The sequence below is a fragment of the Convolutriloba macropyga genome, chromosome 3, assembly GCF_964194025.1.
Source record: "Convolutriloba macropyga chromosome 3, txConMacr16.3, whole genome shotgun sequence".
Classification (NCBI taxonomy): Eukaryota; Metazoa; Xenacoelomorpha; order Acoela; family Convolutidae; genus Convolutriloba; species Convolutriloba macropyga.
The window spans coordinates 67,169,410-67,186,857 of NC_134470.1; the positions used below are offsets into that span (position 1 = coordinate 67,169,410).

Consider the following 17,448-nt stretch of genomic DNA (forward strand, 5'->3'; position numbering starts at 1 on the left):
AAGTTCATTACACATTAAACAGCTACACATTAAACAGCTAAGTTCTCAGATAACTCTGACAACTAATCAGCTATAACATGTTACGTAATGTTTCCAAAATCTAAAAGTGGAAAAACAGAAACGGTTAAAGTAACTCTAAATTAGATCAAATTGGCCAAAATTGGGCTGAAATATGGTCTCCAATCTGTTCACAAAAGAATGATTTCCAAATGCAACTGATTAAAATAAGAACTATTTTAAGAAATCATTGATAAACAATGGAGCTAAATTTACATGACAAGCTAACAGAAGTTGTTCTTTCGCAATTGTATTATAACTGAATACTAGACAGCTTGAGGAAGGTACTACAACGGTTGTTCAGGGGTGCCATCGAAAATGTCAAAGCTGGTTTTAAATTCTCAAAATTTGATTTTAATTAAATTTGGCTAAAGTTTTTGGCCAAACTGAAATAAAATTTTGCCAAAATCAAGGCAACAAAATGATCCAAAAATGATTTGAATGTTTCGATTCAAAAATTTAATGAATTGGTTCAAAATTGCCACAGATTTGTCTCAATTTTTGGCTGAAAATTGTTTTATTCCAAAAAAAGCAGTTTTTTTAAATATGCATTTGAATTCTTGGTATTGACAGTGTAAGGTAGATGACATCCTTGTTGTTTTTGGATAGCCTCGAAAAAGCCGCAAGTTATCGAAAATGATTAAAAAGAAAAAACTGCTGGAAAATTTATCGAAATTTGTTGAATTGACCCAAATTGTGGGCAGAAAGGGGGCAAATTTATTTTTCCCAACAAAAAATTTAAAAATATCTTTGAAATAAAATTGAGACGCAGAGAGCTTTAATTTGATAGCACGTATTGAGATGCCTTTAAAAATTCAACAGTGTCTCAACAAAAAAGGGGCGAGCCTGAAGTTCACATTTTTATTTATATGTGGTAACAATAATTGAATACAGATGAATTAACCATAGACGCACATTTTTTTTAAAATACTTTATTCTAAGAAATTGGTAAAGTTGTTTTTGGAAAATCAATCTTTTTGAAGACAGCAATCCAAAACTCAGACGTTGAAATGCATTAAAAAATTACGGTGTTTAATAACGAAACAAAACCAATGACTACCACTGAGTCCCAACACACCTGAGTCAGTGGATAATATCTGACGCGCTTTTATCCTCCGCTTATTGAGACATTTGACGGAAGATGTCATCCAGTTATAACCTGGAGGGGGTTTCTACCAATGTTTGTTTTTATGTTCCAATATGCTTGCATAACTAACTTTCGATCAATTCTATTCTTCTTTGTGCACAAATGTTTGAATTTCTGCGTTATTCTCCGAACTCTTGTTGTAGTTGTCACATTGTAATATATTGAAGGTATTCTTATGGAACAGAGACCCCGTACCTAAAACTAGCTCTAAAACCTAGAGTCCCAAAAAGCAAGCCCGGGTCATCAAAGCTGAGATTTCACGATGGGCGTTTGTTAATGTGTTGACTTGGCAATGAAACTATTCATAAAACGTGAAACAGCATTCTATGGTTTGAGATAAGCGAACAATATACGAGATACCTTACACCATACATAATAAATTAAAACATCGCACTAATTGCGGTGTATTCATTTAGTTCTGAATCTTATCAAATTACACATTGAATGAGCGTTTGAACTTCATTACAAGTTATCAAACACAATAAACCATGTGCATCTCTTCTACAAGCGTGAACCGTTGCAAATATATTCGTAACTATCGAAGGCACATTTTACAAAGCGTTCAATTATTACAAATTGTGACTAAATTTAACATTTTAACCGCAAACAGAAGTAAACTCTTCACAATGCTCATCTCTATATCGCATTTACTCATTTCGATATTGTCCGATCGGTTGGCCCCACTAACTTCCTGCCATCAAATAAAAGCCAAGATTCGATTAGAAACGCATAATTTGAGGTGGTTGTAACTGAATCATTTCATCTGGGTTAAAACTGTCGACTAGTTGAGCCTTTTATCTTTTAATCGCCCTTCAAAATGGGGCTTACAACATCTGCTGACGCTGGAAGGTAACTTTTGATATCTGTTGGTTATTCAGATGTAAATTTCTACTTCAAAACAAATTTAGCACGAACATAGAATTTAGCCTAGTATTATGCAACCATACAAGACTACAGCATGGTAATCGGCCAGGGCTACTGCGTTATTCCTTAAAAAAAATGCGATAGTTTTGGTGGAACTGGTATATTTGACATTTTGCATTTTGGATCTTCTCCACTGAGTTAAAAAAACAAATGTCACACTATTCATAATTTTAAAGATTTTAAAATCGACGTCTCAACTTCCATTGAAATTTTGCCTTCCTATATGATTTGATTAGCAAACAAAATATAATTTTAATGTTTTTATCGATATGAAATGAAATGACTTTCGATTTTTTAAGTATCAAAACCATTGAGTTTCATCTGCAGTATGAAAAGGCATCTTATATATAACCTTCACAATTTATGAGACTTCTACGATTTTGCTTTGAGTTTGACGGGACCTGAGCACTTAATTCGCATAAATTTTTTTCAAATCCTGGCAGCATTTTCAATAACTAATACCAGCCTTTCCAACATTTTTCCGAATCAAAATTACTGTCTCGCTCCACAGGAATTATCAGAAATAGAGCGCACAAACAAAAAACAGCATTAAGAAATAAGTAATCAGATTTACAAGCGTTTTGAAAGATGAGAAATAACTGCAACGCAATATATTCAGATAAAATTTGGACAATTACTTCTATCGGTTAAAAACTGACGTGCTTATTGAGTTCAACTAGGATGAGCTTAATCTCTATTTCATGATTAGAAAGACAGGAACAAATCAATAAGTAGCTCGTTAAACAAAAACTAAACAAAATTGGGATAAATGTCAAAACAAGTGATAAATACTTTGTTTGTATCTACTTAAAAATATTGAAGATAAAAATGAATAAAAAATTATTAAAGAAAAAAACTTTGCCAAATTTCAGCCTCATGTTCTCTTAGAGAAACCAAAAACAAAAATAACATTTAATTTATCTGCTACTTTTGTACCTTTGTTCCTTGACTCGCACTTTGTTTGCCAAAAACAAGACAGAAGAACCCACAGACCATTACGCGCTTTTAAAATTACAATATTTTTCACCAGGTAGTAAAGGCTAAGTCACATAAGCCACGACTAGAGAAAATTGTTACCCGAGGAAAGCTGTGAGCGCTTTCTGAGCCCCTGTATCATAACTTTGGTACTGAAGAAAATCAGCCATTTGCATACCGCAAAAAATTAAAAGTATGCCGGAGCCAAAAAAGCTGCTCTTCAAAAAAAATTCAACCTGGGCTCAAACTTTGCAATTATTACCTAGTATTTTGTGAGTCATCTAAGTCGACTGAGTCCCAAAAAAATGAATTGCACAATAAAGATATTTATGCAAGGACTCATAATGCGTTGAACTCAAATTCAGCTGCAAAGTGCCAGAAAATGTGTGCGAACAGGTAGCACAATTATTTATGCACATACCTGAGCATTTATCTGATTAAGTATAGTTTTTTTTTAACATATTGCTCTCAAACGACAGGCAAGGCAATTTAATTCAGGGGGCGTAGCCTAGACAAAATTTTCTTTATGGGGTCAAAATTTGTTGACATCGCAGGGATTCGAATCATTGACCTCCCGATCCCTCATCAGCACTGCCCACTGGGCTATCAGTTCCTTATTTTAACTTTGCTGCAATCGGTTTTATTTTAACAATAAGCTTTACTTATTTTAAACATACCCGGCAGATTGCCGGAAAATAGCCGCCGTTGATTCCAATAAGCATGATTGGGATTGAAAGAATAGAAGATATTGAAAAAAAAAGATTTTTGTACAAAAACATTTTCTAAGTCCGATTTATTTTGATGGCATTTCGTAGTTGAACATAACGTACTTCTGTTTCGTAGAGAGGGGCTACAGGGGCTACTATCAATACCAATAAGCATTAGAGATGGTAACTAAGACTTATAGGAACGAAGTTCAAATAGCGGGCATCTAAAATTGGGCTTTATGGGTTTATCCCGTTTCTACTTCTGACTTCAATTTTTTTATACTGACTCTGTTCATTTTGAATTGCTTTGCTGAGCAACTGATGTTCAAAATCACTTTTAGCAGAATGAGAGAAGAGAGAAACTAGCCTAGAGAAGTCAAAAAGATATCACGCAAAATGTTGAAAAAGCGGCAAACTGAGGTAAAGCGAAACCTTTTTTTTCGACGAAGTAAAAAACATAGCAGGACAAGTCCTGACGTACAATTCAAAGAATTTTCATTGACTAAACAGAAAACTAGACCTAGAACGGGCTATGAATGGTTTGGAAAAACCATTTAGAAAAAAATCCGATCCAAAAAATCGAAAAAACAGTAAAAATCAAAGTGAAATTGCCGCATGTGAACAAAAAACCACTACCGATAAAGCGAATTTTTGTTCAAACACCGTATTCTCACTCTACTTTAAAATTAGAGCGAAAAAATTTCACGCCGCAAAACCACTCGCTTTTTCGCTCCATTTCCTGTTTCGGCGTGACCAAAATCACTACTCCAATTTGACTTCAAAAATCATGAAAATGTGTGAACAGACCTTAAAAAAAGACAGCGCCCCAATACAATTCAAATTCTTTGAATTGTAAAAAATAGGAGCGCTATAATAGCCGGCTGAGAAGATGAGGGCGGCTATGAACAATAAGCTTTAGTTACGGAGTGAGAGCAATAGAGACCACAGAGAATGTCAAAGCATGTTCAAGAAGAAAAGCGAAAAACGGTCAAGCAAAAAATTGCATAACAAAGACCAACACGTTTACAATAATTGCTACCAACTTCGTTCGAGAGCACTTAAAAACCGTATGAAAAACAAAACGAGTACAATCCTCAAAACAGCGGGAAACCTTCGACTTTTTCTTCGCTGGCATTTTACTTACAATACCTTAAATTTCAACCGGCAGCTACTTGTAACAAGAAAGCACTCAAAATTTTAAGAGAAGTAAATACTATATGCCTGAGTAATTTCATAAGCTCACCTCAAATTTTTCAATAGTCCACCTCGGTCAAAAAATAAATTAGGTGCAAATAACAAGATATTAAGAAAAACAAATTTGTCATGATTAGCTTTCAAAGGTAGGACCTTAATTGCAAGTTTCAAAGGCGATCTGACACGCAACAGAACTATATAAAATTCCTTCTTTTTGGCCCGACCATAGCCGTCCGATCTATGAAAAGGTACACCTAAAAATTTACTAAATGATTTCAGAAAAAGTTTTGGAGTCCATAAAAAAATTGTATCCAGATAAAAAGCACTACGAAAAACTGAAATTGAATGTAATAGTCAATAATGCTGGAAAAATATACATCTTTTAAGAAAAATCATGGTCAGAACACTTTATTGCAACTATTTCTACCAAGAACACCCAGCAAACATAATTTCCTTCAGAACAAAGAGCACGCTGCCGATCTCAAATCAAAAGCTACAAGTTACTCTCAGATACGCACAATTTTTACTGAACAATTTAATATTTACAATTATCAAAATTTTAATCTCGTAGCTCAATAATGAAGTCAAAACAAAATTTGCCCTCAAAATGCTTAAATTATGATCATAAGCTCTAAAATACAAATCAAATTAGTGCTGAACAACTCAAGTTCCAGAGTTCTTGCATACACGAAATGTTCAAGATAACCAAACCAAATGACTTTAAAGCGAAGCCATAGTTTAACAACAACCCTCAGTTCTAAACAGCATCACGCAAGTCATACAGGAATGTTTACAGTAACAACACTCGCTCTCACAATTCGAACTGTACACCGTTAAATGTGAGAGAGTTGGTGTCTTTTACGTAAACACAATAGAGCACTAAATAAGTGTTGGAATGTTCGGCATTGGGACCACTTCATTTAGTCGAGAGAATCTACTTGGAGCGGGCGAGCCCAACAGAGACTACAATGGTACTGATAGTGGCAATCACAGACTGAACGGCACTCCTGATTACAACCAGCGGACAGCCAGGCGAGTAGGAGGAGCAGGCAACACTAGAGGGAGCCAGAGGAAAGAAGGCAGCGGGATGACAGCCTCTGACTTCAGTATAAGTACTGACTCTTCTAGCCCGCACACTGGAGCAGGTACAAAAATATCCAAAAACTTTTATTTAAAGGTGTGCAAAATATCGCCCTTAAATGAGCAAATCAACCATCAATTGATAAAAGCAGTCAGAAAATGGTCAAAAGTATGATAGAAATAAAGACACAAAAGCAGCCTCTCGCCCACTCCGAAAACACAATGCTGCTCTGAGTGTAATTAAACATTGATATAATCATCAGTAAGCAAGACTATGAACATTAACTAAATTTTATTTGAATTTCCGGTTAACGTGCGCACATCAGCTCAGCTGAACAATAGTCTGAGAGACGATAACTCCAAACAATCAGTCAAAATAAGAGGGCAAATCTAATCAGTATACTCAGCGTTTGAGCAATTAAATAAATTCGATTATCTCATTGATATTTTCAGGTGGCGATGATATAAACAACAACACCACCTCAGACGAATCTTCAAGGAGAAATGACAGGAACAAGGCCATGAGTGAAGACGTAGACCTCACAGATAACAGATTGCTGTCCACCAATGCCCAGACCAAAAGATCACTGTTAGTACCACTCACGATTGTTTGCACATTTTACTGATTCAACGATGAGCTTGGTGATTTTGTCTCATTTCATGTTTACATTAAAAAAGTAACTGCTCCTTGGGCCAAAAACATTACGGAAGTTTTCATCTGAAAAATCTACGGCGTGCTAAAATGCCATTCGTTGATCTGAAAACCTTTCTCTGAGGCACATCGCATTAGTAATCTTCCTTCAAAAACCGATTCAGTATTATAACCTAAAACGCTTGCTACAGAGCCACCTTTCTTTAGTAAATTTTTGTAGTGAAAAAAAATCTAGCTACATAGAATACAAAACAAGAATCCTCTAGAATAATTCGAGCCAAATTGTACGTCGACATGCGGTTTTATCAGAATTGACCTTCAATTCGAACAGTGGTAATTCTATATACCCGACCTCAAAAGAGGGGGTCAGGAACATTATGGTAGTTCAGCATTTCTGATCAGCAGAATTCTGTCTGACCACTATCGTTAGGGGAGAGGAAAAGCTGCATCCATGAACAGCTTATAAAAAACTGGACGAATCGTTAAAAAAATTTAATTATTCGATTTCTCCAAGACTGATAGAACATTGCAAAATCTGTCAATCTTTGCTTTTCAAGTTTCAGACAGGATAGTGCAACAGATATATTCTATATCTCATAAATGTAACATAACCGACTAAACGTCGGAAGAATTGCTCTCGAACGACTAGTGGGAGCTCTAATCAATTGCAACCTGCTTCAGTCGGGGGGCGGGGGAGCCTAAATGGGACTAAGAAGCTCAATAGTGGGCTTCAAATAACATTAGAGGTTAATATATACCACTATTAGGATTTAGAGTGAAAATGGCACCAGTTTCGGCGCACTTTTCATTTGACTTTTAGTATTAAATTGCCGCCCGCCAATTGAGTTCAGCTGCTTGAAATTGTGATTGAGAGAGAATTTTAGATCACGCGAAACGCAAAAAGTCAAGGGCGTAAAAGTCATTCGAAAAGTCAAAACCCTCAAGCGAAAATTTTGCATATAAAAAGACACATTTACAATAATTGCCAAGAACTTCGTCCAAGAGCGATTAAAAACGCCAGCTAGCAAATAGCTCTGATAACAAAAGACCAATTCTCCCGCCAATTAATTTACCCCTGCCCCACAGTCCAGCCCAGCCGTACACCCGCAGACTTGCCCGATCCAATTCTACGTCTTTTAAAACTCAAAATTGAACAAAAGTAACATTTTCAATTTCTCCTCAGGACTCTTATAGACATTCGTTAATATTCTCTTATATACTTTCGGTTACTTGATTTGGCGTAAAAAGACTAACTTCACTTGAAGTCTATTCAAAACGTCTTTTGTGCTAAGTTTTCTCATCTGTTAAGGCAGAGAAATTAAAATGAAGCGTAATTTGTGATCTTTTTAGGTTTGGCCTCTGTAAACTCAAAACTAATAGAGCACTATTAGCTAAACCCTAGATGATGTTAAGTTTTTTAAATTATTGGATTATTGTCTGTAAAAAGTTTCCGTTTACAAAAATGTTTAGTTGCTGAAAAAAACTGCTAGTTTAAAAAAGCTGTAGCTCAAAATTAAGGACTTGGCAATTTAAAAAAATCATAAAACACCACCTGCAGATGCCGAATATACTGCAAAAATTCTTGACTGCAATACCAAAAAAGCAATGTATGTATAATTTATTCCAACAGTGACCACAACCGCAGAGATCTATTTAAAATTTTCAACATTAACTCCTGCCTCATTCAACCATAAAAGCTATATTAATAGCAGCGCGTTCATTACACAAGTTTCCATTAAGGAGGTCGAACTGTTTGATGTTAAGAGTCCGTAATTTTCAACGGGGCAGTCATTTAGGTGCGAAAATCGTAACTGATATATAAAAAAACTCCACATAAAACTCAACGCTTATGTGCGTAAATGACACTATTTACATCAAAAACAGTTTAAGAGCAGCATAAACAGGTGAAAAAAAACGACTTTCAATCTGTGCCGCGAGAAAAATGAAAATACGGCCGTCAAATGATGAAAGAAAATAAGCCAAGGCAACCTCAATATAGCTACGATTAGCTTACACCGCAAAACAAATTATCTTTTCTCTCTTGATCAGTTGTTATCAGACTTTATTACAATTCAAAGAATTTGAATTGAATTGGGGTGCTGTCTTTTTAAGATCCGTTAACACATTTTCATGATTTTGAATTCATATTGGAGAAGTGATTTTCGTCACGCCGAAACAGGAAGTGGAGCGAAGAAGCGAGTGGTCTTTCGGCGAGAGATTTTTTCGCTTTAATTTTAAAGTAGAGTGAGAAAATGTTGTTTGAGCAAAAATTCGCTTTCTCGCTTGTGGTTTTTTTGTTGACAAGCGGCAATTTCACTTTGATTTTTACTGGGTTTTTTTCGATTTTTTGGAACGGATTTTCTCTAAATAATTTGCTCAATGCATTCATAGTTCATTCTAGGTCTAGTTTTTTGTTTGCACCAAATTTCCATTTCTCGCTAGTGGTTTTTTGTTTACATGCGGCACTTGGACATTGATTTTCAGTTTTTTTAATGATTTTTCAGAAATGGTTTTCCTAATTCACTCATAGTCCGTTCCAGGTCTAGTTTTTTGTTTAGTCAATGAAAATTCTTTGAATTGTGCGTCAGGACTTGTCCTGCTAAGTTTTTTTCATTAATACTTCGAGAACTCAGCTATGTCGGATTTTACAACAGTTTTACATAACTTAAGTTAGACATTTTTTGTTCAGTTGACACGGAAAGTTAGATGTTTCGATGAATGAAGTATTTCAAAGCAAAATGCGTGTAATCATGATAGTAAATTTTGTAAAAAGAAACGAAAAATGTCTTGAAGGCAAAAATCATGATGTTCAAGATGTTTTGTAGTTTCCACTGTTTTCTATTAACGTTCAACAATCGTTGAAGACTGATCCCAAAACTAATTTAGAGTTACTGCCCAGTGTGCTCTTGTCTTAGCAATAGGAAGACTATGCTGCAATACGATTTGACAAACAAACGAAACGTCTCACTTGGCAATTGTTTTGCGACTGCCATCTGAGCCGAAACACAGGTATAATGTTTTTAAAGACGACTGGGACAATAAAAAATCCGTGTGCAACAGTGAATCCAAAACAACAACAACAACAACAACAACAACAACAACAACAACAACAACAACAACAACAATACAAAAGGATACCATCCCAGCATAAACAGTTTTTACGTACTCAAATTTTGATAAAAATTTATTGTATTTGAATGTTGGATTTTTGTGAGCAAACGCATGCTGATTGATGTTCTTAGTTTTTTTTACAATGTATTTCATCTTCTTAGATATACACTGTACTTGACCTCTCTGATGGGTGCAATCGGGTACTCGAGTGTAATGACTTCTGCCTACCCTTATCTTCTCAGCCTCTACCCAGAAACATCTACGTCCTTATATGGGTAATACATCAACGCAACTACATACTTCAACACCTAATTTCCGAATACGAAATTATTCAAATACGATGCACACAAATTCAGACTAACTCTATCGTTCAAAAGGCTACAAATTGAACAAATTAAGTTAATCGAACACTTATTGCTACATTTATGACTTGTTGAGTGGCCAGGGCGGATATAGTGTCCAGTCAAAATGAATTAAACAACCGCGTAGTAATATGAAGATCTGCAACTGCACCCTTACATGCAAATAATCTAATAATGGCACTTTAATATCTTTGATTTTGATACAAAGACTATATATGATTTCATACTGACCAGATTCGATTTCTTAGTACGATCTTAATTTGAAAACAGAGAGACCATACATGATCCCTGTATGGAATCCAAGTTTTCATATATGACACAAGCATGAGGTCAACGAATTCATATATAAACCATCCATGAAACGCAAGAACTCACTCTTTAAAAAAGTACATGGTCCTTGTATGAGATCAAGATCTCATGTATGATTCTAGTACGTAACCAAAGAAATCATATATGATCCTAACATGAAACCAAAGAAATCAAATATGATCCTAACATGAAACCAAAGAAATCAAATATGATCATAACATGAAACCAAAGAAATCAGCCTAGTAAAAAGAAATCAGCCTAGAAATGAGCCTAGTAAAAAAATATATTTGAAAAGAAACATCTTAGAATAAACGAAAAGTGGTACAAGAATAATGACAGCCAATGGTGCTAAACACAATATTTATCAATTATAGACAGATAGTTTTATTGTTGAATTTAGGTGGGTAATAGCAATGTACAGTATTGGCCAACTGATTGCCTCTCCTACTCTGGGCTTCCTTTCACACAAGATGCCCTACAGACCCCTCTTCGTATTCACTATAGTCCTCATGATCATAGGCAACGTCCTCTATGCGTACCTCAGCCTCTTCCCCGACTCTTTCGCAGGTCAGTTGGTCAATTAGATTTTTAAAAAAACCTGAGATAAACCGTAGTTATGAAGAACAGACAAAAAATGCATACTTTTGAATTCGCACATGCCATACCTTGAAACACTTCACACGAAAAAAAAAAACAACAAAGGATAAGACCCGTGCTATCAAAAATTTTGCAATGAAAACACCTTCTTTATATCACAAACATTCTTCTATTTCCCGTAACTATTTAACTAAAAATTTCAATTGAAGACCAAAATCTCAATCCAGAACCAACTTCTTTCGTATCTGCCCAAAACGAAATATTGTCGAATAAATTTAAGCGAGCGATTTTGTTGACCTATCAGAGAGCAGTAAACTAAATCAAACAGATTATGTAGCTCAAAAGAACAATCAAGTTAACGGTAGTTTAAACTTGCAGGATGGTGACCGCAATAAACTGCAAACAAAGATGAAATGCGCGGCCGTGAACGCCGGTTCTCTGTCGTACTCATCATCAGCTTCGCTGACCTGTTGGCTTATTTCAAAATGATAACAATGATGTCGGCCTCAAGATAAAAAAATGAGTACACCTCTAACAGGGCGTCTTATTTTGATCTGCAGCCATATTACTAGAAATTTGGGCTTAACGTGATTAAGTTTAACGTGAAATTTTGTGCAGCTCAAATGAAATGGTGTTAACCAATTTCCGGAACTCAAGAACATAGGCGTCTCTTTGCCGGATGTTAGCCGCGAAACAGACCCTTAGTTAAAAAGACCACTGGGACCAGAAGGCCAAAAAAGTATTAATAAAAAAGTATTTCCATCAACATCCCCATTTTCAAACCAAATTTTAACAAATATCTTTCCAGTAAAAATCTTTCTTAAAATCTTGTTCGGGTGACCTCATGAATGAGGTAAACTATATATAATTTAACAAATTATCGCACGATTGACCTAACAACTCATAGCAAAGAGAAACAAATGACAAACCGGACAAAAGCAGCAAAAAGGTAAAATTAAAAAAAATAATGAGAAAGTAGCTCTCTGACTTACTGGTACGTGACAAATTGGTTAGAAATTAACGACAAGTAAGATTAAATTTTAAAACATAACCGAATAGCGTAAGAAAAATTGCTCTCGAACTACTAATGGGAGCTGCATACTATTTCAGCCTGCTTCCGTCGGTGGTAATAACATTACTTAATGGGTCTTCAAATGACGTCATTAATGGTTACTATATACCACTATTACAGCTAATAATAATTTAAGTGACAAAATACCACCAATTTTGGCTCACTTTTCATTTGGCTTTGAGCAGTGATCTGGCGCCACTTGAGTTCAGCTGCTTAAAATTGTGAAAGAAAATTAGGTCAAGCAAAACGAAAAAGTCAACGGCGTAGAGGTCGCTCGAAAAGTTGAATCTTTCAAGCGACAACTTTGCGTAAGAAGGATCAACGCGTTGACAATGACTGCTTCAACCTTCATTCGGGAGCAATTAAAAAATCACTGCACGCCTAAACAATTGTTTAGAAGCTCCAAAATTAAAAAGGTGCGATGCGCTTAGATTATATTTTAAAAACCAACTAATTAGTGAACACAGAATACTTTTTGGAGCCATACATATTATTTGAATTTTAACTGTAACAGAAACTCTGGAATTGAGATCCATTCGTGCCCAAAACATACCAATTTCTTTAAACCACTATTTTGACATCTATATAATCTCAATCTTTTTTTACAACAAAATCCCGAGCTGTGTGAAACTAAACCTGGCAAAATTTACAAAAATTCAGATCCCTCCAAAATCCAATAACTGTACAACCTGAAAAAAGAAGATACAGTAAAACTGATCAAAGACCAGTAGCTAAAAACGCATTTAAAACATAAACCAACTAGCGTCGGATGAATTGCTCTCGAACGACATGAGGGGAAACTTACATTATAGTTGGCGTAGCTTAGAAATGTCTTATGCGTCCGGAAACGTACCGCACCGGAGTTCGAACATCGCACGTCCAGGATGTTGGTCTGACACTTAAACCGCGCAGCTACAATAGCTTCGATTCACATTCGCCCACAATCGTTTCCATATTCGCAACAAACTTTATTTCAGAATTAGAGGAAATTCGATCTCTCGAAAATGAAGAAATCCAGCGAAAAAATTAATTCAAGAAGTAAAGAGTGTAAAATTAATTAGGCAGTTTTTTATAAAAAGATCAATGAGTGCAAAAGAACTTGAATAATCGCCTAAAATTTTGCTCGAGAGCAATTAGCAACACTACAATTTTGCTTGCCTCAAAAATTTACACAGATCAGGGTCAGGGGTATAGACAGAAATATTTGTAAGGATTTAAATTCTTACATTAGTTCAGCCTCCCAGAACACCTACTGAATTGTAAAAGCAATCAGCTTGCTTTAATAACACTTGCTTAAGCAGAGTTGACTTAATTAAACATAGCCAGCAGATAACCGGAAAAAGTCTCCGTTTACCCGCTTGACGCATATTGGGATTGAAACAGAAAAAGACAAAAATAAGAGATACAAATTGGTAAATTCTTCAAAGTGTCAATTTTTTTATTTAGTGTGCAAATTCAGCATATTCGGTTAGATTTTGAAATTATATTTTATGTTATATTTTGAAATTATATTTTGAAAGTCAGCATTTAAACTGAACGCTATTAAGCATAATAATAATGCAAGCTAGCAATCGCTTCTATGTACTTTCATAACCTAATTTACTACGACTTAATAATCGGGCTTTACCGAAACAACAAGTGAAGTAAGTCAGAAGTCAAGCGTAAAAAACGAAAAACGTGAAAAAACGAAAGCGAAGCGAATTTTTAAAAAAATAACAAGCGTCGGAACTTCACCAGCAAAAGCGTTACTACAGTCAAAACCATTATTTTCTATCTTAAACTAGTTATTTTATACCTGACCAGCTTTGATGAAAAAAGTGGTAAAAAAATTATGCCTCATAAAGAGAAAGATTTGAGAATTGACATCATTGAAGCTAGCTAACATTGAAAAAGTAAATCAATCGAGATCATGAAATCTAAAGACATAAAGTTGACAGAAGACACTCAATGAGATATCTTGATACTGCAAATTTTTATATAACTAAAAACATCTGGTGGTGTTGAAAATTGGCAAAAATTCTTAGAATGGAAAACCATTGATAGGCTCAAAAAACTAACCGGCTTAAAAATGTCAGGAACTAACCAATATTTTTCAAAAACAAATCAGCGCTCCACAATTAACTCTGCGACACACAAGACACAGTTGGAAAGCATAAGGAGGTATCCATCTTAAAAACAAAATTGCTTTGCTCAAAAAAAAAAACTTAAATTAGGACTCAAAAAACTAAATAACTTTGTTTGGCGTCACAGCATTTAAGAATTGGGACCGAAGAAAAGTCGATATATTTCTTGTCCGAGATAGCAGCCAAAATGAATTCAAAAAATTGCAAAATACAAAAAATCTTGAAAAACCAAAGGAATAGAGTCACACTCAAAAGCTTAAGATAGTTTATGAAGAACCTAGCCCAAAAAAAATCACGCAACTAAATATCAGTCAAAGTTTCAAAAACGAAATCAAGCAAAGCCTAAGTGGTACATTATATATGAAATCAATTGCAAGCGAGTAAAACAGTTTCAAAACTAGCAAAAATGTATGAAACATTCAACGAATGAAAACTCAATGAAAAACATTCTAGGTCTGAGGAGAGAGCTAGAATGAAAAACGTTCTAGTTCTGAGGACGAAGCTAGAAATGATACATACTAGAATTTGTATAAAACAAAAACATAGCCAAAAAAGAAAAAAGAAACAAAAGACTACTTCGTAAATTTGAGAAGTTGAAAATCAAAAACAGGAAAATGAAGTGAAGTTACTTACTTAGCATTCGTTCTCAAAAAACACTTTTCAAAGTCGAAAAGTCATTCACTGATCGAAGCGCACGATTAAAAAACTTCTCCCGCTCAGAAAAAATTAGTTCTCACGGCCATTTTACTCTTTCGCTTTCAGGTCAGAACGCCGTCTGCATGAATACTACTTCCGGTAAAAAAAAACCTTAAGAAAACCAATACCTCTCTTCGAGTTCGAGTCGTAATAAAAAAGGAGAGCGCCTAAATAATAGCCGCTGATATTCTGGCGGCGGCTGTTAATTAACATGTTGATACAGCTGTTGATCATATAGATCAATCAAGCAGCAGGAAAAAAATCAAAATTAGAAACTGACTATTATTAATCAGGACGCCGAAAAACCATAACTGATGCAATTCGCAACAATGCTATCTTTTAAAACTTAAAGTTTACGTGCACTGTATATTTTTAACACTTCCGTATTTTCCTATCAACCACTTTCAGGATACATACATTTAACAAGGACAATAAAATAGGTTTAAAAGGCCAAAATACGTTTGAGTTTGAAATGTCTTGATATCCGTGGACTATTTAGGCTACATGATGCTGCTGGCCAGGTTCATTCTGGGCTTCGGGGCTGGTAACATGACACTAATCAGGACATACGCCTCTGCAGTCACTTCAAACGAGGACAGAGCAGTTACCATGGCATGGGTAACAGGTGGGCTAAATATCACAATTTTATTCACAACTTTTGTTCTCTGCATACTAACGAGTAACATTACAACAACAGAAAACTACATAGTCTCGTGATACCTAAGTACGAGACAAACTTGCTTCTACGCAATTATTAGAATTGACAATCTCAATGCTTACTCACAATTCCCTGCTTGTCAAAGTTGCAGTTTTGGTTGCAATTTGTATAACCATTAAGAGAACTCCTACTGACTTCACGTCAATCAAACTTGTGTTACAGGGACACAAGCCCTGGGTTTCGTGATCGGACCGGTCATCCAAACCCTCTTCACACCCCTGGACAACGGAGTGCAACTCCACCGAATCAGACTACAGTTCAGCATGTACACCAGTCCTGCATTCCTAGCCGCCATCATCAACATAGCAAACTTGATCATTTTCAACATTAACTTCAAGGAGATCGGAAAGTCGCGAGTTGAAGAAAATGAAAGCATTTCAACCACAGTGGCAACCTCTATAGTCCGATCGAAAAACTTTATCTCCGTTGTTTTATGCAACATTCTCTGGTTTACATTCCTATTCGACTTCTCGTTTTTCGAAACGATTATGACGCCGTTGGTGCAGGCAGAGTATGCGTGGACGTACAGCAAAACAGTTCTGAACAACGGTATAGTTCTCTTTTGCAATGCTGTTATGTCATCGTTGGTCTACCTATCGACAGGGTTCTTAACCAAAAAATTCAAAGAGCGGCACTTATTGGCATTCAGTACATTATTTTTGTCATTAGCTTTCGTCTTTTTGATTCCAATGAGTCAAGAATACCCAAAAGTTGCTATAGTTAACAAAACAACAAATTCAAACACCACGTCAGATGCGACATCAATCTCCCCAAGTGCAGTAGGTTTCAAATCTCTTGAAAATTCAAGAATTTTGAACAAAATGGACAACAGCATCTTACGATTTGACTTCAGCAGCAAAGATAACTCATACAGCGACGAAATCATAGGATGTAACCCAGAAGTTTACGAATGGTGCAGCGAACAACATAAAATTCTATTTATCCAATTTATTCTATGCGCTTGTGTGTTGAGTTTGACGTATCCTATCGGAATCGTGACCACAACCAGTTTGTATTCTCAGACTATTCAGTCCACAAGTTCCCAAGGAATTTACCAGGGTATTCTAACCTCTGCCGGAAGTCTATCAAGGGCCCTAGGTCCGGTGTTTGTTAGTAATGTTTTCGAGAAACATGGCCCCATAGTTGTTTTCCCGTGCATCACAGGAATGACTTTCCTCATATTCTGCCTAGTTGCTATTTTCAACAAAAGGTTCGGAGCTTCCATAACCTAAAAGGGTGCTTTTAAGATCTATATTTAAGTGTGCAAGTTCAGTTGATTGTGCTGCCAGATTGTTTTATTGTTTGATTAAAACCATGTGATAATTTTATTGCTTCAATTCAGATTTTCAAATCTAAATTTGTTCTATTGAAAAAGAAATAGTAGCCAATGTTCCCAGTCATTCATTCAAAAGACTTTCAATAACATAGCTGGTAGTTTGCCAGAAAAAAAAACTGTCATGTCCTCGTCTGAATGTAAGCTCAATATAACAATAAACAAAGTTGGAATTTAGCCAAAAATAGTCTCGATTGCTTCGTAGACCCGCATGTAAAGTGATTCCACCTTTAATTGTCAAAACAAACAGTGAAAAGAACACGACCAAAAGCATCGAAAAATTGTATTTTTGTACAAACTGTTGCGATGCCTGTAATTGATTGAGACTTACGTTCTGTGAACTTGCCTACAAATAACCTTCAATTAGAAGGAATAACCTTCAATCCATATT

General features: G+C 35.5%; 2 protein-coding genes across 2 annotated transcripts in view; both read left to right on the plus strand.

Annotated features, from left to right (window-relative positions):
• The window catches only part of LOC142336383 (uncharacterized), a 547,349-nt gene that overhangs the window by 350,119 nt on the left and 179,782 nt on the right, over positions 1–17,448 (plus strand). The gene's annotated exons all lie outside the window — the stretch shown is intronic.
• LOC142336379 (major facilitator superfamily domain-containing protein 8-like) lies at positions 591–17,081 on the plus strand. Its single transcript, XM_075385164.1, has 7 exons — positions 591–2,053; positions 5,929–6,149; positions 6,538–6,673; positions 10,009–10,122; positions 10,919–11,085; positions 15,506–15,631; positions 15,887–17,081. The coding sequence occupies exons 1-7, from the start codon at positions 2,022–2,024 to the stop codon at positions 16,954–16,956; spliced, it is 1,866 nt and encodes a 621-aa protein (XP_075241279.1). The 5' UTR covers positions 591–2,021; the 3' UTR covers positions 16,957–17,081.